Genomic DNA, 22,217 nt, shown 5'->3' with positions numbered 1-22,217 from the left:
ACCAATGCATTGCAAATCACCGTTAACCCACAGCACTTTGGCAAATGATGCAGTACTGCGAAATATCAATTGTGGTACCTACTGTCACTGCCGTTCAAGATAACACCTGGTATGCAGTAGCAGCTACCCCCACGTAGGTATTGGTTACCACAGACCGCGATGAATAAAATATGGGCTAAATGGATGCTAGATGAACGGAGTCAGTGCCATCCGGGCCAACAACACAGCAGAGCCGACACGGACCTGACACCGAAGGTGCCGGAGGGGCGGACAGGTTGCTTGCAACTGCTCTGCTGAAGCTAAAGCTCAAATCACACTGTCAGGGCCCCAAGGTAGTAGTAGGAGCGAGCGACACGGCAGACGGTAGTATTCTTCTGACAGGCAGCAGCCGGAGAATTGAGAAATATCTGTTGCTGCCTGGCCGTTGGACGTGTGCGCTGCAATAGAACTACGTGGTAAATTTCGGTTCAAAAAAGGATCCACTCCCCAGAGTCAGTTTGCCTACCGAACGTGGCGTTTAACGTCGCTTTCGTTTTCCATTTTTTTCTTTTTTTGAATTTGTGGGACGGTGCATTGGAAGCAACATAGCGGTATCAACTGGTGTTGAAGATTGGATGGCGTGATTCTTATTTGTCATTGTTTTTGGCTTCGATGTCGAGATGAATGAGTTGGATTGCTAGAATGAAAGCCAGAATCAACAAACCAACAAACACGTTTTCGCCAATCATTGACTTGAACTACGATGTTGTATGCTGCACGTGATGTCAGTACATCATCCGTAGATGTGACATCCTTTTCAGAATCATAATTTACCTCGGTGTCAAGTCGTTTCACAAAGATATCGTATCTCATATTCGTTGGCTGGAGGGCAGTTTTAAATTTGCGTTGTATGCGAAAATTATATTCATGAGATGAGGTGATGTAAGGTGTGTGTGATTTATAATATCATTCGTCTTCTTGGAACGCTACATCTTACGTGAACCTTTCGTTATATTTACATTTTTGCGGTTGTTGTTTGAAAGCTTAATCACCACATTTCATTGGTCGTTTTGAAACATCACGCTGAAACCTCAAAACGATTCAACGCCCAAACAGAGCTTTGAATTAACGACAAAAACCGATATCGTTCTGTTTGCCTTTCTACTTTCATTCCAAATGCCATCTCCCGAATCAGGCTAAAGAAAAACAACACAGCAAACGTCCAAGTTTGCAAATAATTAACGCTAATTTGATTACCCCCTTTATCCAGCACCTCCCCTTCCATGACTGTTGACACAGTTTGTTTGTCTACCTCTGAATCTGTTTTCCTTTGCTATATTCCGAACTTCTTCAAAGCCGAGATTCATGCAAAATTAAACCACAGCTCGTTGTCGAAGCGGAAAAATCATTTCTCAATCATGCTCACGTTCTCCTCTTTTGCTTTTTCAGCTGCAAAAAGAAACACCACCCGGCCAAGCTGCCAACCACCTCGATAGTGATTGTATTCCACAACGAAGCCTGGAGTACCCTGCTGCGAACGATCTGGAGTGTCATCAATCGGTCGCCCCGACCGCTGCTCAAGGAGATCATCCTGGTCGACGATGCCAGCGAACGGGAACACCTCGGCAAGCAGCTGGAGGACTACGTCGAAACGTTGCCGGTGCATACCTACGTCTTGCGAACCGGCAAGCGTTCCGGACTGATCCGAGCGAGACTGCTCGGTGCCAAACACGTCAAGGTGAGTGCTAAAATAGAGTTACATTTATTCGTCTGAAATGTCTAAACTACAGGCACGATCGTAATCGTCCAGCAACATATCCTTGATTGATAGTTCGAACATTGTTAGTGAGCAGGGTTTCCCACAGTTTGGGATGTCTATAGGGGTGGGAGAGCTTGTGTCAGGGTTCCGATAGTGCAGCATTCGTACTTCCATGTCGCTACCCAAAGAGTTGTATAGTTCAAAGATGACCGCCGCGCCAAAAGCTGGTCTTTCCTCCAGTAGTGACTGGATTCCCATCGTGTTGAATAAATTGGTCATGGCTACGTCATGGGTTGAGTAGAAGAGGAGTCGTTGATTGTGCTTGGATTTCATTTTTCCCAACAACTCGTTCAGTATTGCACCTCCACGGATGCGCTTAAGATCGTCAGTTGCGCTAAAAGTCAGTTGGTAACCACGAGCAAACTCATTAGTCCTGTTTGGAAATACTTCGACTGCCCAATCCGGCAGGGTCAGCCCAAAGTACTCCACAACTTCAAGGTTATCGCATATTTCGAATAAATCACGCATCGAGTCAATTTCTGATCCGGTTCGTTGCGATACAAAGTCCTTCAGTTCGAAACCATCCTTGAGCCACAGCCTGGACTCCGGAGGAGGATCAAGCAAAAGTTTCTCCCTAACAGCATCCAATTTGGGACACACTCTTCGCTGGCCAAGAATCTGAAATTGGATCATTGAAAATCAATGTTACATAAATTAATGTAATATAAATGTATACAGTATCCTGCGAGCGATCCAGAACAGTAACCGGAACCGGTTGCCACGCAATTGTCATGTTTATGGCACCCGCAGGAGGTTCGTAGAATGACGCCAGTAAACTTTGCGCCGATAGGATGCAACGTTCGGAAGCACTACTGAGTACCGTGGTTGTATCCCAGGTGTACATTCCATGCTTGGGGATCAGCCATCCGTAGCGATTGCGAAGGGTGTGGCCCAGTTTGTACATGCGTTCAATTCCTTTCTAGAATATAGTTAAGGGTTAGTCGGTTGTGAGGGTATTTAAAATTATATGCTTGTGACGCAAATCATATATACGTATCTACGAAATCGACATTCCACTATTTATGATGATAACGAGAATTCAGCTGGAAACAATATTTACACCGTTATTTATTGAGTTTCATAGGTGTAGTTTGTAGTTCACATATGTAGTTTGAAATTAAATTGCTGTAGAAGTTGACAAGGGGGACTCCCATTTTAATTTTAATCTGATTTTAGATGGTTGCAGTCTTTGGCAAAGTTATAGAAAATATTATTTCAAGTAAAATATTGGCTTTAAAAAAACCTCAAAAAAATATATCAAATATAACATGGTTACATGGGTTGCTTCCACTCACTTGAAAATGTTTTTCGGAATTATGAAATTATTGGATGGTATAATGATATTTTGTACTTGTAAACAGGGCGTCACAATATCAGTTTCTATCGCAGGGTGGCAAGTGAACCAGGAAAACCAGGAAAAAGTCGGGAATTTATTTTCACCAGGAAAACCAGGAATTTCATAGGTCCACCAGGAAAATAATCTTGTTTGTACAATTTAAATAGGTTTTAAATTTTATGTACGTCAAATTTTCTTTTTATAATCAGGTCAAAACTAACCATTTTGTTCAAGCTAAATCTTTCACACAACTAAACATTGATGAACAAAATTTACACTGAGAATTTAGTAAATATATTTTGTATTTATTTTTAATTTATTTTTTCTCGATTCAATTGCGTGTTTGATTTGTGCATAATTGATAGCAGACTTAAGCAGTGCCGACGCGTAACTATTTTGAAGTACCTGTTCAACATGTTCAATAAAAAAGTTCTATTTCTAAAAATTTCAGTTAAGGCTTTCGAACTTCATGCACGTTCTACAAAATTCGGGAAAGTCTTACAAGTTTCAGGAAAATCCTGTGAATTACTGTGATGACCTATGACGGTCAGGAAATCTCTCCGAACCTTCAGAGAGGTTCTACATATTTCAGAGAAGTCTTGCGAACTTCAGGGAAGTCCTTTAATCTTTGGGGAATAACTACGAATTTTACAGAATTTTCTACAGATTTAATGTAACTTCTACGACATTTAGGCATTGCTTAAAACTTAAGGATAATCCTATGACACTTATTGATTTTTTCCGAGCTTCAGAGAAGTCTTCAATACTCTTGGGAAGTTCTCTGAAATTAACATAGGTCTCCAAGCTCAAAAAAGTTCCTAGAACCTCCGAGAAGTCGATTGAGCTACGAAATTCATGGGAGCTCTCCAAACTTCAGGGAATTTCCAAGAAATTAAGGAAAGACCCACAAACTTTTGGAAAACCCTTCGATATTTAAAGCCTAATGAACTTCAGGGAAGCTCTTCTAAATTTAGGGTCCTTATATATTCAGTTAAGTCCTTCAAACTTCAAGGAAGTTCTCAGATCTTCGAGAAAGTTCTTCAAACTTGAAGGAAGTTTTACGAACTTCTGAGAATTTCTACGAACTTCGTGGAACTTCTACGATATTTAAGAAATTCCTATGAATTTCAAAAAACTCCGAACTTCAGGGAAGTCCTAAGATCTTAAAAAAAAAGTCCTTCGAACTTTGGAGAAGTCCCATGAAATTCAGGCAATACAAGCTTCAATGAACCCTTCAGGAAAGACCTTAACGCTTCAGGGAAGTTCTACGAACTTTAGGGAGTTTGTATGAACTTCAGCAGTCAGTCTTTTTATAATAAGAGTTATTAAACCAGCGTTGTTTATGAAATCTTTTAATCATATGATTTTGAAATCATGTTGTAAGCAAAATTCCGCTAAATAAGATCCCTAATCGTTGACAATTTGCGGAAAATTTAAACAAACTGGAAATCCATAAAATTGTTACAAGCAAAGGTTTGTTTAAAGAGTCCTCATTCATATCACACTTCGCAATTTCACCTTGAGATAAACTTTGGTTAAAAATCTCAATATTAAAGTTAAAAAAATCACAGTTTTAAAAACAGAAATCTCAAGATTTAGGGGCTTATATATCTCTAAATTTCAGACATTAGATAGGGTTCCGCGCTAGTCCGTCGTACCTCAGCTTTTCTTCGTCATACACCCCTCAAATCGTTCATTTTACAGGTTATCGCAAATGTTTCAGTGTCAATCGTAATTAATCTTGTAAGCAAAGATGTTTTTGCAAATAGAACGGAAATAGCTAGTAGGCTTCTTTACAGCAAACAATCAGATAAAGATTTCACGGGCATTCACAAGAACCTTAATACCTATTTTGGTTTGTGAAATTCCGCATTGCGCAAAGAATGATGGCAGAAGGATTCACTTTATTTTTTTTTGTTAAAAATTGTTTTTTTTTTAAGTACATGGTTTTAAAACAAGGAAATTTTTAAATCATTGACCAGGAAAACCAGGAAAAACCAGAAATTTCAAAATGGAAATTCACTTGCCACCCTGCTATCGGCCAAATCGATGCAACGAAGAGACTCTAGTGGTATTCGCATTATCCCAATTCGCTTGTAGGCAACTGGTGAACTCATATCAATAGCAAATTATCCCTGCATGAAAGTTCACTCATTAGTTTGTTCATCCGCTCGCTCACTGGGCGCGTCAGCTTTCTCATTTGAGGTGGCATGAATTTGATCCGTTATTCTGCTTCTTCTTCGCATTTCAAGCTTATTGTGATCCTAGTACAGGTTAATGCAACTATTTTCCTAAATTGGGTATGAGACAGGTACTTGTAGTAGGGTACGTACTAGACTGATGCAAAATTTGACTTTTTCGCTCCACAGTGCTTAAATGGTTTCAAATCGGGTCCTGATTAGCCTCCCAAAGTTACAACTCATTTGGTTGGAAACAAACTTCGCACAAGCTATTTGAAGTTTACATGTAAATTACTATGGGAAATCTCAAATTTTTGTTCATTGCCTTCTAGTCTTTTTCCATATTGAGCTGCGAAACAGTGCGATAGCCATTATTAAAGATAATTTTCTCAGCTACAACTTTGCTCAAGATCGTTTCTATGTCAAACGAGACAGGAAAAAGTTATTAATTATTTAAGAGATTGGTAAACTTATGACATGATCAAGCAGCTGCTCTGTAGGCAACACTGTATTTTGCAGTGTGACATAGTAGCCATGATATTTGTGTTCTATTCAACGCCCCAGAAACACCAATGTTGCCTGCTGAGCAGTTGGTTGAGCATGATAATTAGACATCAGCGCATTGAACCATTGATAAATTTCGATCCTTGCATTAAATCAAAAAGTGGTCTTCGGCAAAGTTGTAGCTGGGAAAATTTCCTACAAGTAAAGTTGAAAGTTTTTGAAGCAGACCGATATGGTGAATTATTAGATAGACATGAACAAAAATCTTGGTTTTACCATAGTAATTCCCATACAAACTTCAAATGGTTTGTGCCATCTCAGTTTCTCACCAAAAGGGTTCAAATTTTGAGAGGTTAGTCAGGATCCGTTTTGAATCGTTTAAGTATTGTGGAGCGAAAAAGTCAAATTTTGCATCAGTCTAGTACGTACTGGTTCACCACTCTAAAATTTTCACCAGGGATAAAAAGTTTTCAAGCATAAACAAAATCATTAGAAAAATTTTCATTGTAAATTCCTAATTTATCTTGCAACTTTCCTTCACTATGAAAATTTTCGTGGAAAACATTTTTCAAATTATATTTTTCATGCAGGGTGACCAGTGAACCAGGAAGCCGGGAATTCGACGCCTCAGGGAAAAAAGGATTTCGATGACAAATCGGAACCAAATATACTGCGACCGCTTCTCGAATGACCAAAGTAACATTTTGGACAGTGATAAAAAATCATGAAACTTGCACTGAGCTAGATTTTCAGGATAAAGTCACTTTGAAGCACCATTAAGAATTTTAGAATTTTTATTCAAAACAATTGTGTTGAGGAGATTTTTGAATTAATTTTAGAGATAACATCAAGGTATTTCAGAGAAAATTTTCAAGAATGTTTCAGGAATAACTTCAAAAGAGTTTTAAATAGAACTGCAAGTCAATTGTGTGAGTTCAAAGTAAGTTTTTTAAGTAGCTCTGAAGACTATTCTATGACGATTGTGGAGAAAATTCCAGGATTCGTGAAAAAGGGTAACAGTTCTACAATTTGAGGGTAAAATTCTAAAGAAATTCTGCGAAGAGTTAAAAGGGAATTTCGAGGATAGCTCCATGGGTATCTCGAGAAGAATTTTTAAGGAGAATTTTCAGAAGAATTCATAGGAGAGAGAAAAATTTTAAGATATTTTTTTTAGGAAAATAGCAATTCTATTCTAAGGAGGATTCAAGCGATTTAAATAAAATTGTGAATTCTTTGAAATGACTTTAAAATTTTAAGATAATCTAAGACTGGATTTCATGATTTTTATAAGTGTTCTGCAGTCAATTTTTGAAATGCTAAAAAATCAATGGATTCCCAGAGAGATTTTTTCAAATTTTAGAAGAATTCTGAAAAGAGCTCTTTGAAGGGAAATGATTCTAAATGCTGCTTGAAAACAATCCAATAAAATTCTGTACAGTGTTTTGAGCGAATTTTCGAGGTAGTAAAAAAATAAAGATTTTGAAACCAAATTCAAGATCCAGGATAAATGATGCTCTTAGTAATAACCAATTCAAGTATTTCAGCTCAATCGTATTTGGAATACTTAATTTAAATTTAATCGCACAACCGGGAAAAATCCTAAGTTCCGGGAAAAAACTAGGAATTTGCAAATCGAGATTTGTTGTTCACCATATTGTTATGCAGTATTGAGATGGTTTTCATTTTACTGTACATCTTTCTTTCTCCGATGCTTGGTTAATGAGCTATGAATATTTAAATTACGTGATGTCCGGGAAAATTCGAAAACTTCAACTAAAATGTACCGGGAAAATTAACCACCCTAAAGTTTTTAAATTTTGTTTCGTTCATATAACCATAAACTGTACCTCTTTGCGAAAAATTTCAAAAACAATTCTGAGACCCTTCGGCCCATTTTGTGCGATAGCAAAAAAATCCGTAGGAGAAAAAAGCACATACTAGTTCATCTCCTTCGTCCGCATGGCATCCCCCGAGCCAGGACGAGCTGCAGTAGGGGTTCACTCTTCATGGGATCACATTTATCTGACTCGCATTTTACTCAACTACATGTTGATGTAGTTGCATCACTGTACCTCTGTTACAGTGCTTACTTGCTAGGTTAATGTGCCCGTGAAGGATGCACACCATACCACACCTATTGGGAATATCCTTTTGACGGGATGTCTCTATGTATCTGTCTGGTGGTTCGGGCCAGTGTATCCAAACTCAGCAGATTGCAGCGATTAAAGTACGGCGGAAGAATTTGTGGATCACACCATGGTGCCGAGCAGGACAGAAATCCATAGACTCCTGACAAATGGTTTGAACTCGATAAGTAGGGTGGCCGCTGAACCGGGGAAACCGGAAGAAACCGGAACTAACCGGGAATCGAAAACAACCGGTAAATGAATGGGATTTTATTTTGAGCCATAAAATATGTTTGGTTTTGCCTTTAGAAACCGAATTCTGAAAATAAAAAAAATGTCCGAAATTTTGAATATTTCTTCAAGCACGGAATTCTTAAGTTTCTTTTTTTGTTAAGTAAAAGTTCTTCACAATTGTTCTAATTGAATCCAGTTAGAATCCTACACAAAATTCTAAGCATCTGATACTTCAGTCCGCATCGTGCTCTCTGCCGTGCGGATCTATTTGCTTTTTGCTGATGGAAGTGTTACTGCTACCTTAAGCTACAACAAATTTAAACAGCACTTTTCAGTGCTAAATATTACCTGCAACTGTTCTACCTTGTTCAATTCTTATACCTCTTCGATCCTTGTTTGGACCCTATCCGAGGTAATCCTGCTTGGATATCGATTTGGAAAATTTCTTAAAGTAATCTAGCTTAGAGAAACTCTCCTCTGCCGCCACGGCGCCTAAACGCAAAAGAAAAGGGCAACCTCTTGATCCCCCTTCTGATTCAATTTATTTGAGCAATCAATTTGATATGCTTATGGATGATGAGAATGTTCCATCATTCAAGGAAAATTACACTATACTTTCCCGGCTTAGTGCCAAGAACGAAACGGTTACCCCTATTGTGATAACCATTTCAGATTTCCGTGCTCTTCGCACGGAACTTTTGAACTTCATTAAATTCAAGTTTTCACTTCAATTTTTTCACTTACGACACCAAAACTTTACGTCTGTTCAAGGTTGTCTTGAAAGGTATGCCCAGTGGTGAATCCCTGGATCAAATCAAAGCACAGATGAATTGAAAAAATACTTGGAGTTGAGCCAGTCCAAGTAATCAAAAAGAAAATGAAATCTCATCCTGGCGATTCGCGCAACGGGATTTTTATTATTTTTTTGTTTAGTTAACTTCAAGTCTAGTGAACTAAACATTCTTATGGCGTCACGGTATAAAAAAAATGCTACATGCCAGCTAAATGCAATAATTGTGTTGATTCCTCTCACGTAAAGGACGACTGTCATGTGAAGCAAGATCCTAAGGCATTTAAATGTTCAAAATGTGGTGAAATCACAAATCCAATTTTTGGGAATGTAAGCGACCCTACAAACGAAGACTCCCAATCTACAATCTCGTTCTATGCGTCAGGTAGCAAACACTTCACGTTTCCGACTATGTAGTAATTTCTTTGCTGTTAACAAATTCTACATTCATCAACAGCTCACAAGCTTCAAATTCTTTTCCATCCCCTACCTCGTGATTTCCGTCAGAATTTCATTAAATTTACCTCAAAATTGTCTTGAAATTCTTATCAGGATTATCTAGAAACTATGCTCTTGGAATGCACCCAAAGTTTCCCAAAGTATTGTAACTACCTTGGAATTTACATCAAAATTCCACGGGATTGTCTCTTAGAATTCTATTAATTTTTTTCTTGAATTTCCCTTGAGGGAATCTCTTGGATTTTTTTTTTTTTTGATCTATTCCGATTCCCTTAGAACTCTTCCCTTAAATTGCCTTGAAACAATATTCCGCATCATCCTGGAATGCTACTCAGAATTCTTTGTAAATTTGATCAAAAACAACTTTGAAGTGTGAAACAGTTAACTATATTGCTCGGTGAATAGTAGTGGAAAACAGCTTACTAAATTATAATTATTTTTACGACAGAGTGTTTTCAAACTGAGTCCGCAAAATCGGCAAACTCCTCATTGAACTACACTTTTGAAAACCCTTTCTCTTATGCGTCAGTACGATAAATCGTACTGCCAAAAAGCGTGTTCAATTTCTCGATCCGGCTAGTTCTTCTCAGAGCAGGTCAGGTAAGAATTAGTGAAATTAACTCAAAACGTGTAAAAGACTCTAAAAATCCTGATATAAACTGGAATCTTCCACTGGCCAACCTAGCGGTCGACTAGAATACGTACAGCAAGGGCTAAACCTGGATATGCAATTATTTTAGTGGTTCTGTCCTAGGGCCCTGAACGTGCACGTTTTTCCAATGGAACAATTGGTTTGATCTAACCTGTTCTTTACAGCAGCAGTTTGTTATCGACGGTCCTCGCCGTTGACGCCACAATCACTGATGTAGATGCTGTCGCTTGGTATAACTCGTGGGCCTAGTTCGACTTGGCTGCCGCCAAGAAACAACTCGAAGCAACCACGATTCGCGCGCCAGTCTGAGGGCGCAACGTGCTAGGCTATGCACCGATGCTGATTCCGTTGTCAAATATCGGCACTGTGTACTATCGTCGTCATCCAAGCGGTCAAAGATGATGGTGGAACGGATCCACACCTGGCCCTAGTTCAACTTGGTGGTCGCCAAGGAACTACTCGAAACCACACGTGACACGCGCAGATTGCTGGGTGCTTGGAAGGGCCACGAGGAAGGTGCTTGATAGAGCTCCAATAAAAAAGGCGATAACAAGTACTTGATGAACCAAACACCCTACTAAATGTTTTACTTTTAAATTAGCCTTTGTGCTTCACTTTATTAGTTCTTAGTGGCACTGAGCTACACAGCTAGTATTCAGTCTGGTTATCTGGCTATAAATTATTTAATTAGGTTTATTAAACTAACGAAAATCGCTACTTACTTTTATAAAACAAAGTTAGCTATCACGCGTTTTATCACTTCTATGCTTAGATAGTATAGCACACTCGGTATAAACGATATAGCACACTTGGGAATATACTTCGACTTGGTAATTAGGCTTGATGATCTGATCGCTCGCACAGGTCTAACCAGAATGACGCTGGCTCATATCAGAAAGATCGTTATCCACTTCGTGGATACGAGAAGTGAATATAGAACTACACTCAATTCTAACGTGTCCTGCTCTTATTGGTTAAAACAACAGCATCCAATGTTGCATTTCACAGCTTTTAGTGAAAGATTAAAATTTAATAGAAGACCACCTTCAAAAAAGTAGTACGATCCGAGGCTAATCTACGGGAGGTATCTATTTCTGCTGAATTTGTTTTTATATATTTAGATGCAAAACCAGCCACTCCACTAATAGAGGCGCTACCATCACTCAAGGGTTACAAGTGCTCTAGATTTCCCTTAAATCTCCATAACAGTTTCTTCTGAACTACCTTGTAGAATTATCTCTAGAATATCTTAAAATTTTGTCCAGGCGATGATTTTTTTTTTAAATCTGAGATCTTGACGAATACGCGATGTTTGATATTTTAAATTTTTCGATGTCTGGAATCTGCTATTAAAAAGGTTATCCCGTGGATTTTTTTTTGTTTTCTAAATAAATTTCCAACTTCAATACTCTTAAAACATTCTTAAATCTTTAAAACATGTATAATTTCGGACTTATTTATACTAATTTATTTAAATTATAAAACAATTAGATACAATATTTGCAGCTGTTTATATGAAACCGGGAACATTATGGTCTGCAACCGGGAAAAAACCTAAAATTTAATTTCTTAAATCCAGTGGCCACCCTGCATAAGTGATGGACGGATTCCGAATCATTTTTTAGATTTACGGATTTCGATCCTGCAATCCTGATAAACTTGCATTTAACTTTAGTTTTCTTTAGACCATCGTCTTCGATCACATGGTCGTATACACTGCTTAAAATGACTTAATCATATCCTCATAGACTAATTTACTAATGTTAAAATCAAAAACCTTACAAGACTTGATTAAAGCAGGGTGGCAAGACAACCAGGAAACCTGGAAAACTGGGAAAAAGTCGAGATATTATTTTCACCAGGAAATCCGGGAAAAAGTCGGGAATTAGAAAATAATCTTGTTCCAATGATTTCAACAGTTCCAAAATTTCACAAGTAATGGTTTAGTTACTTTATTGTGTATTTATCGTTCTTTTTGTAATTGTTTTTCGAATCAATTCAATTGTCATAGCGCCGTGCTTCGTTGATCGCAGAATCGAGTAAAAATTGAAACGTGAATATACTGTGACTAATTATTTACTGAGTCACTTTCAAGTATATTTACAAGTAGCTAGATCGACCAAATCAATTGCAGCTTCTGTAAACATAATGGTGATACTGTTATTTAAATGGAGATAAGTAATTTGTTTTAGTAGATAAAATCAATCCAAATTTGTGGAATATGAGCCAAAAACGACTCACTCACTGATTTGAGATCTTATAGGTGAGAACGTTTTTCATATTCTTTCAGCTTCTCGCCTGTTTCGTTCTACTGCTGCTGTCAGTTACGAGTCTATTGGCAGTTATCTGCTTGGCAGAATCAATACTCGCCCAGCTATCTTTTTGCATTCATAATGCAGTGCTATATTACTATTTATTTTTTTAATTTTCACTAGCCGAAGGGAATCTGGGGGAGTGGGCGCAGTGGTCTACTGCGGTGCAAAATGCTTACTATTTTAAACTTAAAAATTGGTTTGCATGAACTAGATTTTAGGAATATTTTAATAATTTATACGGAAATCAAAATAAATACATTTAAATAGTAGCATCAGCGGCGCCGGTGGTTTAGTGGTAAGCGTAACTGCGTCTCACTCCAAAGGGGCCTGTGTTCAATGCCAGTTGGCGCCGTCTGGATTTTCTGAGGCATAAAATCTCTGATCACGCCTTCCTTCGGAAGGGAAGTAAAGCCGTTGGTCCCGGGTCCATGAGTTGATCGGTCGATAGGTAGCGTCCTGGTGCGAAGCTGCCTCCCTGCTGTCGGTAGCATTGGTGCTCAGTACGGAAAACAAGATCGACGGAAAACAAATCATGGAAAAAAAAGCTGGAAGGACACTAATGGTAATTACCGTGTTGCAACGTAAGAATCCAAACATCGCATTCGCTTTGACGACTGTCACCGAGATGTGCTCATGAGAACGCAACTTGCTGTCAAGGATGACTCCTAAATCCTTGATCGAACTCTTTCCAAAGGCGAGAGCAGCAGCAGCCGACCGAACAACATGGGAACCAAACCAGTTCCAACAATAGGAGACCAAGCTCCAAGTCAACTGATGAGACAAGGAGGCAGTTTTTCAAGCAGTGTGTGCCAGTAAAGTATGCCACTCAAATCCTAATTGACGATTAACCTTATAGCGAATTCGATTACCTTGATTATCTTGATACTCGATCCAGGTTGAAACTAAATCAAAAACAAATTTGGTATTAGTGACCTGAGCTGAGCGATGGAGGTAGCGTTCTATTTGATGTTGTTATCCTTCATTTGGTGCTAGTTGTGTTCAATTTGGAACAGGTTGAGAAACCGAGCTCTGGTCATACACACACTCATATTCAGATTTGGGTGAGCTGAATAGATTGATATTTGAGCTTCCAGGCCACGGATCGCAATTCGGATTTTAAAAATGTAAGAAAGAAGACATTACGAACAACTGGGAATCACTCTCGAAACAAAAATGGAAATAAAGTCTGTGTATGAATTAAGAAATCAAAACTAAGCTTACACTTCCCCACAATCCTAGTTTGAACCTACTCACCGGTTGCAGCGCCAAGTATCCGCCGATCCACGGATAATCCACATTGGGATCTGTTTTATACGTATTTATCGGACTACGATCTCCATGGCGGAAGAAAATAATCACTTTCTGAAGAGATCTAGAACTTCCAAAACGAACAGACGCTTCACAGCACAAACATCCTAACAGCAGGAGACCACCTAGCACCTTGAACATTTTCCACTCAAATGAATAAGCCGTTTCGCGTGGATTAGAAAGTTGATAGGCTCCTTCGTGATGACTGGCTCTGATTACATAATGATTTCGCAAAACAAAACTAGCCGATTCATCTAACTCGGCACGTGCTCACAACCGGTAAATAACTTATTTCTATGTATAAATATGCATTCTACCACGTTGAACAAATCTCATCATAATCGTCAAGTAACAGCGGCTTAACCGTCCGTTCGAACTTAGTCAGCGAACAAGGTTCGGCGCAGTTTGGAATCGCCAACTCCGCGGGGTTTTCAATCGATGAATTCTCGTAGTAAAACATGAGCAATTCTAAATCCTTCCAGAAGTCTTTGCTCTTGTGCAGCTCAAAAACGACCGCCGAGCCCAGTTCCGGCCGTCGTCGTATCTGTTCCTTCATACCTAAAGCGTTGAATAGATTGACTTGCGTCAGATCGTGACCCGAATAGAAGAACATTCTGCGATTCTGCTTCAGCTTTCCGTCACGTTTTGCCTTCATTTTTCGCAGATATTCACTCAAAATTGCCCCACCCCGAATGAGTTTCAGCTCCGCCGTCGCCGAATAGCTAAGTAGGAATCCCAGCAGGAATGCCCGAGCCCGGTCCGGGAAGATTTGATAAGCCCAGTCGGGTTGCTTCAGTCCCATCCCATTGTAAATCTCCAAATTGTCGCAAATCAATGCCGTGTCGTAGAGGGAAGTGATGGGTTCACCGACTTCCGCGGAAATCAGCGCCTGTAATGCCACTCCCTCCCGATGCAATGCCGCCAGGAATGAGCCGCTGTTGGCCTTCTCTTGGGCGGAGATCACTTTCACTTTCTGGCAGGTCTTGTTTTGTAAAATGTACTGAAAACAAAGATAATTAGTGGCGAAATTCAATCGTTGATCTTGCAAACTCACAGTATCTTGATCCGGAGGAATTACATGTATCGGAACGGGTTGTCGACGAATTTCGGAACCATTCGATGTCTTCAGGAATCCCGTCAGAAAACTCTGGGAGCTGTCTATGCAGCGCTGGGCGCAACTACTGACGGCGTAAATGCTTCTTTTCATCGTGGCAGTGTCCTCGGGAATGAAAAATTTGTACCGACGACGCATGTTCCGACCAAGTTGGTACAGTTGCTCGAATCCTTGCTGTGAATAGTGACAGGAATGGTTAGATGGTACTTAGTTAAATGCTCTTATTGAGCAAATATACCGGTTGCAATTCTCCAGGTCCATTCAGCCAGGGATAGTCTGCGTGTGGATCCGAGGGAAATGACTGTACCGGACTACGGGCTCCGTGACGAAACAGTGTCAAAATCATCCTCAGCGAATCACCCTCACTCGGTTGACAGGACACATCTTTGTTCATGTAAACTTGCACAACCAATAACACGAATAATACGTTATACACCTTCATGTTTACAACTTCTCACTAGCAAGAATCAACTGACGTGTATAATTCCGGAGAATGGCACTCCTCCAACACGTTTTCACTAGCTTTTATAGTCATAATCCTATGAATGTATGATTGATATGTTATGCCAATAAATCGTCTAAGCAATAGCTTCTTCCGACTTTTGCTGCGTTCTATTCACACTTCCTGAGAATAGTACGGTTGACCTTAGTTGCAGCGTAACATCCGTCTGGTGCATTTCATCTGGGTGCATATCGCTGGTGATTGAACGTTAGTTCCTTATTCCTCATCAGCCACATATGTACACTAGACTGATGCAAATTTTGACATTTTCGCTCCACAGTGCTCAAACGGTTCCAAATCGGGTCCTGATTAGTCTCCCAAAATTTGAACTCATTTGAAAAGAAACTGACTTGGCACAAACCATTTGAAGTTTATATGGAAATTACTATGGGAAATCCAAACTTTTTGTTCATTGTCTTCTTACCTTTTTCCATATGGCACTGTTCAAAAATTCAAAAGCTATACTTATGGAAAATTTTCTCAGCTTCAACTTAGCAGAATGTAATTGTTGAGCCAAACGTCAAATAAAATAGTTATTAATTGTTTAAGAGATTGATAATCTTATGGCATGATCAAGCAGCTGTTTTGTGAGCAACACTGTATCTTGCAGTGTGACATAGTAGCCATGATTTTTGTGCTCTATTCCAAGCGCCAGAAACACCAATGTTGCCTGCTGAACAGTTGATTGAGCATAATCGTAAGACATTAGTGGTTTGAATTATTGATAACTTTTGATGCTAACATTATATTGAAAAGTGGTTCAGGACAAAGTTGTAGCTGAGAAAATTTTCTACGAGCTTAGTTATCATTTTTCAAAGCAGAGCTATATGGTAAATTGTTAGATGGATATGAACAAAACATTTGGTTTTCCCATAGTAATTTCCATATAAACTTCAAATGGTTTGTGCGAAGTCAGTTTCTTTTCAAATGAGTTCAAATTTTGGGAGACTAATCAGGACCCAATTTGGAACCGTTTGAGCACTGTGGAGCGAAAATGTCAAAATTTGCATCAGTCTAATGTACACCCTATTCTGTTTTTACACGATTTTCATGTTTTTTTTTAATATTTTTCCCTCATGGACGATGGTTACAGCAATTTTAATACCAGGGTAAACGCACCAATAGTGGAGGTACGTTAGTGCAATGTTACTATAGTGGCTTATGAAGACTCCATAAGCCACTATAGGAACGTACCTCCACTATTGGTGTGTTTACCCTAGGCGATAAAAAATCTCGAAAAAATGAATTGAGTATGTGCAACACGTAAATACATTTCTCTGTTATTCAATCTCTCTATCTGTTTCTCTCTCTCCCGACAGGGTCAAGTGATAACCTTCCTGGACGCTCACTGTGAATGCACGGAAGGCTGGCTGGAACCGCTGTTGTCACGTATAGTGCTAGACCGCAAGACTGTTGTGTGTCCCATCATTGATGTGATATCGGACGAAACCTTTGAATATGTGACCGCTTCCGACCAGACGTGGGGTGGCTTCAACTGGAAGCTCAACTTCCGATGGTAGCTCTGGCCATTCGAATCTTGTGAGCTAGTTACAATAATCGTCGCTTTTTCCCATCACTACCAACAGGTATCGAGTACCGGCCCGAGAGATGCAGCGACGGAACCACGATCGAACGGCTCCCCTCCGAACGCCGACCATGGCCGGTGGCCTGTTCTCGATTGATCGAGACTATTTCTACGAAATAGGCTCGTACGACGAAGGCATGGACATCTGGGGTGGAGAAAATCTTGAAATGTCCTTCCGGGTAAGTACTATGCTCCAGAACATTGCCAATCCCTTTTGATTTTTAAATTGTTATGATTTATTTAATTTAACGTTTATTTTATCGACCCCCTCGAACCAAATCGAAAAATTCGTAAATCTATCGATGAGCTTAGATATGGCAATGTGGTGGCTTACTAGAGATCGCTCCCTGTTCCCACGTGGGCCACGTTTTCCGCGACAAATCGCCCTACACATTCCCCGGAGGTGTCGCTAATATCGTGCTGAAGAATGCGGCCCGCGTTGCCGAAGTATGGTTGGATGAGTGGAAAGAGTTTTACTATCAAATGAGTCCAGGTTCGAAACCCAAAATTTTCTTCAACTTCCAGTCAGCTAACTCATCCCTAAAAACAACAACACAGAACCATCCCTCTATAAATGCTAACACCACATTCTCTCCTAGAAAAAAAAATCCATGCGAACAGTTTCATCCAACAGCAGTGCAGTGCTTTTTCGATAGATCTCTAGATATGCATTTCGATTTGATACACGCGTGCTTGCAACAGAGATACACTTTTTAGAAAACTACACAGCACCAGTTCACACCCCGTGCCGACGAATTTAGACGCATTCCCATAATGCCGACCTTCTAACATAAAAACGCATAGTGACCACATAGCTTCTCTGTTAGTTTCATATGGACAATTCTCCTCTACTCTCTTACGTTTCTAAACAGCATCCTCCTGTACTTTGTGTGAAGTAGATTTAGTAGGTTATCACACAGTGTGTTCTAACGAAACTACCCACCTGCAGCAGTGTGTGCTCGGTGTCCTCGGCGAATAAATCAACCCATTTGCTCCTCCGACAATCCTGGATTAACGACAATACTATATCTTCAAATCTAATGATTATCCATGTCCTAACACGTTACGAAGTGTGTAACGCTAAACAACAATCTGAGCTCTCTGTTCTTAGTTGCAAGGTAGACAACACACGAACTTTACAGCAAGTCACAGTTTTCGGACTACAATTCCAAACAGGCAGCAGCGGTGGTGGGATCAGGGTGATCCAAATACTCATGTGCTTTTCATCAGTGTTTTTAGTTATCAATGTAAGACAGCACAATAATTCATGATAGGGTAATTTACCCTAACTAATCTGCATATGCATATATCGCCAAAGCAAGAAGCTCTCAAGACACTAATCTGAGAATGTGAATTTGTCGTTTAATAAAAAAAGGTAACAATTCATATTGCCATACCTGATTTCCACGACATCGCTGGAAAAGTCCCAACATTCCTAATATACACACAGCCAATGAGAACGACCCAAATTTGATTTTAGTTTACTCATAAATCACAAAAACTGCAGGAACTCAGCGATGACTAAATTTGACTAAATGCTAGCTTCTCTTAAATGAACACAATGGACGTTGAAGATCAACTACAGTAATTACCCAATTTTGTCAGCCACCTTTTTGAAAATCTTTTCTAATGTTCTTCGAAAACCATCCCAAGCAGGAACGAATATCTCGATACCTTAAATTGGTATGGATGAGCCTGACATAAGAGGAAAAATATCAAAAAATAATACCAAAAAAATGTTACCACAATACCATTCCAATACCAAATTATGATAATCCAATACCAAAACAGTACCACAAAGGTACCAAATATAATTTTTTTTTTGTTATCAAGAAGGTATTTCGCATGTAATTTTTTTGGTATTATTCTTTATGAAGAGCTTTGAGTGTATTGGTTTATTTCCTTTAAATTCCGTTATGATTGCTTATTTTTTGACAGATACGTGTATTTCGTCTACTACTTGCAGACTTCATCAGTGCCAATTACTCAACACCACTGAAGAATCCATCTTTTATCTACGAGTTATATACTACAGTGTTATTCCCTGCATTTGAAATTGGCCACAGAATTCACAATTGAATTTCCACTGTTTTTGACTAAAGTAAAAGTATTGGTGGACTGCGAGGAAAAAAAGGAAAAGAAAGTTACATAACAACAAACTGAGGTCGCTACAATACTATTTGAATTACACTACACAGCAGAGAGACCATAAATCACACAGTTCAGTTAACACAGCTGTGGTTCAATCCGTCAAAGGTTTTGTGGTAAAGGATATGCAATCTCTTCAAAACCTGACGTGGAAGAGGCCACCGTTGACATGGAGACTGCAATCACTCACACACTTCCTATTCAATTACACGAGACTGCCAGGAATATTATTTCAGAGACAATACAAAACGGAAAGGGACATTCACTTAGTAAAACTGAGAAAGAGGAAACTCGAATTCTCAAAGAACTAAAAACAAAGCCGGTATTCTATACAAAAGCGGACAAAGGTAATGCAGTAGTGATTTTGGACAAAGAGGACTATGACAATCAGATGACGGAAAAAATTACTAATGGCCCATACAGACAGTTGAGGATTGACACACATCTTAGAATGCATCTACCTGTTGGAGACTAAATTTAGGAACCTGTTTAGGTAAATTGTGACAAGGCAGTGGATACCTGGTGATTTTTAGTATATATTGATTAGTATTTAACTCGTAGATAATAAATGGATTCTTCAGTGGTGTTGAGTACTTGGCACTGATGAAGTCTGCAAGTAGTAGACGAAATACGCGTATCTGTCAAAAGATAAGCAATCATAACGGAATTTTAAAGAAATAAACCAACACACTCAAAGCTCTTCATAAAGGGATTCCGTTAAGAGGTTCGACAAATTTTGGTATTTTACATCTTATGTCATGCTGGTCAATACCAAATTTGGGTATCAGGTCAGAATTAGGTGTTCATTAGATATTTTCTCCTGCTCGGGATATGCGCTTTTTCAATGGTCTTAATGCAGCAAAGTATACTTTAAACATCCATCTTGAAGATCGGAAAGCTTTGTTACGGTTATGTTCAATTATTAAAAGATAAAAACTTGACGCGTGGAGGGAGGGGGCTGATAAAATCGGGTCTTTTCCGTAAATTTAAAAATAAATCACAAATTATTTTTATTGTCTTATAAGTAAAAAACATATCGAAAATCGTTTCTTCACACTAAATCTAGCTCGGTAAAATCTACAAAACCGATTACTTCGGCATTTACTTTTGCTGATATCTGCATATCTAATTTATTAGCTGAGTCTCGGCAATGGCTATACTGCATATCAGCAAAATAAATCGCAGAACTAAATATTGCTTGAAAAAAAGGTCAAACATTTTACGAAAAGTTCATGTTCTACGATTTTGGTAATTTTTGACGTGTCCATTATGTTCAATTCAGATAAGTTATCATTTTGATAAGTTTCCAAAAATTTAAAAATCTTAAAAATGTAATTTTATTTTTATTCGTATCTTTAAAGGCTGTCCAAATGTATTCATACCAATGAAAATGTACGATTAATTTATTGCTATAATCACTAATGGTTGTAAAAATCCTAAACAAAGAAAACTTAAACATCAAAATAAACGGGTCTGAGGGAAAGCCGTAAAAACATATTCGACCGTTTGACTTGATATCAGGGCTGGTAGCGAGTCACTTTTTAGTGACTTGGTCACTTTTTTCAAGCCAGTCACAATTAAAGTCTCTTTTTTTAAGGTAAAGTCACTAAAGTCACTTTTTCTTGTAATAAGTCAGTATTTCAAACTTTTTTAAACGTGAATTTATTTCAAGATTGATCATTCTTCTGGATATAGGCTTACATTTTGTTCTATTTTTTAACAATTCGAAGTTAACGACCTGGTATAGTGATTTTTTTACGTTTAATCGTTCTTCTCTACCTACACTACCCAAATAACAATTTTGGTTTTATGAGGGTGCTGTAGACCATGATTTAGACTTGTAGAATGCTATAAAACCTCTATAAAGCTTGCAATGTTACTTGAGTAGAGAGATGCAAAATTTGAAATTTTCGCTCCACAACATTTAAACGGTTCCAAATCGGATCCTGAACCCATTTGGTGAGAAACTGAGATGGCACCAAACATTTGAAGTTTGTATGGGAATTACTATGGTAAAACTATCGTAAAACCAAGATTTTTGTTCATGTCTATCTAATAATTCACCATATCGGTCTGCTTCAAAAGCATTCAACAGCTACAACTTTGCTCAAGACCACTTTTTAATTAAATGCAAGGATCGAAAGTTATCAATGGTTCAATGCGCTTATGTCTTTTGATCATGCTCAATCAACTGCTGAGCAGGCAACATTGGTGTTCCTGGGGCGTTGAATAGGACACGCAAATCATGGCTACTATGTCACACTGCAAAATACAGTGTTGCCTACAGAGCAGCTGCTTGATCATGTCATAAGTTTACCAATCTCTTAAATAATTAATAACTTTTTGCTGTCTCGTTTTACAAAGAAACGATCTTCAGCAAAGTTGTAGCTGAGAAAATTTTTCTATAAGAATGGCCATTGAAGTGTTTCGCAGCTCAATATGGAAAAAGACTAGAAGGCAATGAACAAAAAGTTGAGATTTTCCATAGTAATTTACATGTAAACTTCAAATGACTTGTGCGAAGTCTGTTTCTAACCAAATGAGTTGTAACTTTGGGAGGCTAATCAGGACCCGATTTGAAACCATTTAAGCACTGTGGAGCGAAAAAGTCAAATTTTGCATCAGTCTAGTGTCCACTCATTTGGCTAAATCAAGTTCCCTGAGTTTTCCAGGTTTATAATAAGAATGCTATTTATGAAATCATTTAAAATATGTTTTTGACGCAAACGTTTTCAAGACATGACAATCAGTTTTAAAGAAACAGCTTTACTATCAAATCCATTAAATGTTGAAGTTGAACACTTACTTCATTTTAGTAAGTCTAAGATCACAACATTTTTAATGTCTTGACGTTTCGTACTAACAAAAATGTGGAAACTTGAATGAAGTTCTATTGATCTCAGAAAAGATAGAGCTAGAGATCTTTGGGGATATCCAGAGATCTTAAGGGGAAGTCCCCGAAACTTTATCGCAGACTATTGAATTGGTTAAAAAATCTATAAGCATGAACGATTCAGTATAGTTCCATGAGGTACTGAAATTAAATCGAGAACCCATAAGATGTTCCGAAAGATTCAGTACTGAGACCCCCAGAAAATTTATGAAAACTTCAGAAATATTTCAGAACTTGACAGAAATCTAGAGAATTCCAGGGAAGTTTAAAGGT

General features: G+C 38.6%; 3 protein-coding genes across 7 annotated transcripts in view; 1 reads left to right on the top strand and 2 right to left on the bottom strand.

Annotated features, from left to right (window-relative positions):
• Positions 1-22,217, top strand: part of Pgant5 (polypeptide N-acetylgalactosaminyltransferase 5) — a 279,794-nt gene that overhangs the window by 210,832 nt on the left and 46,745 nt on the right. For 3 of the 4 annotated variants that reach the window (XM_065232879.1, XM_065232861.1, XM_065232869.1), the window contains 4 exons: positions 1,429-1,717; positions 16,638-16,834; positions 16,905-17,082; positions 17,216-17,396. In XM_065232879.1, coding sequence (XP_065088951.1) covers positions 1,429-1,717; positions 16,638-16,834; positions 16,905-17,082; positions 17,216-17,396 — 845 coding nt within the window. The remainder of the gene's footprint in view (positions 1-1,428; positions 1,718-16,637; positions 16,835-16,904; positions 17,083-17,215; positions 17,397-22,217) is intronic. The other variant, XM_065232889.1, reaches the window with a different exon arrangement.
• LOC135710413 (prostatic acid phosphatase-like) lies at positions 1,728-13,929 on the bottom strand. The gene is made up of 3 exons (XM_065232987.1): positions 13,649-13,929; positions 2,475-2,717; positions 1,728-2,416 (listed from the first exon to the last, which is right to left on the bottom strand). The coding sequence occupies exons 1-3, from the start codon at positions 13,841-13,843 to the stop codon at positions 1,742-1,744; spliced, it is 1,113 nt and encodes a 370-aa protein (XP_065089059.1). The 5' UTR covers positions 13,844-13,929; the 3' UTR covers positions 1,728-1,741.
• Positions 14,015-15,258, bottom strand: LOC135710397 (testicular acid phosphatase homolog). Of its 2 annotated transcripts, XM_065232976.1 has the most exons (3): positions 15,055-15,258; positions 14,757-14,990; positions 14,015-14,702 (listed from the first exon to the last, which is right to left on the bottom strand). In XM_065232976.1, the coding sequence occupies exons 1-3, from the start codon at positions 15,256-15,258 to the stop codon at positions 14,016-14,018; spliced, it is 1,125 nt and encodes a 374-aa protein (XP_065089048.1). In that variant the 3' UTR covers position 14,015. The 2 variants fall into 2 exon arrangements, with proteins under 2 accessions (XP_065089048.1, XP_065089038.1); XM_065232966.1 differs by having other exon boundaries at positions 14,015-14,990; positions 15,055-15,221.

The sequence above is a fragment of the Ochlerotatus camptorhynchus genome, unplaced genomic scaffold, assembly GCF_037179485.1.
Source record: "Ochlerotatus camptorhynchus isolate MF236.1 unplaced genomic scaffold, CSIRO-AGI_Acam_v1.1 ptg000036l, whole genome shotgun sequence".
NCBI lineage: Eukaryota > Metazoa > Arthropoda > Insecta > Diptera > Culicidae > Ochlerotatus > Ochlerotatus camptorhynchus.
The sequence above is the reverse complement of the archived record's forward strand: the minus strand, read 5'-3'. Positions and strand labels throughout refer to the sequence as shown.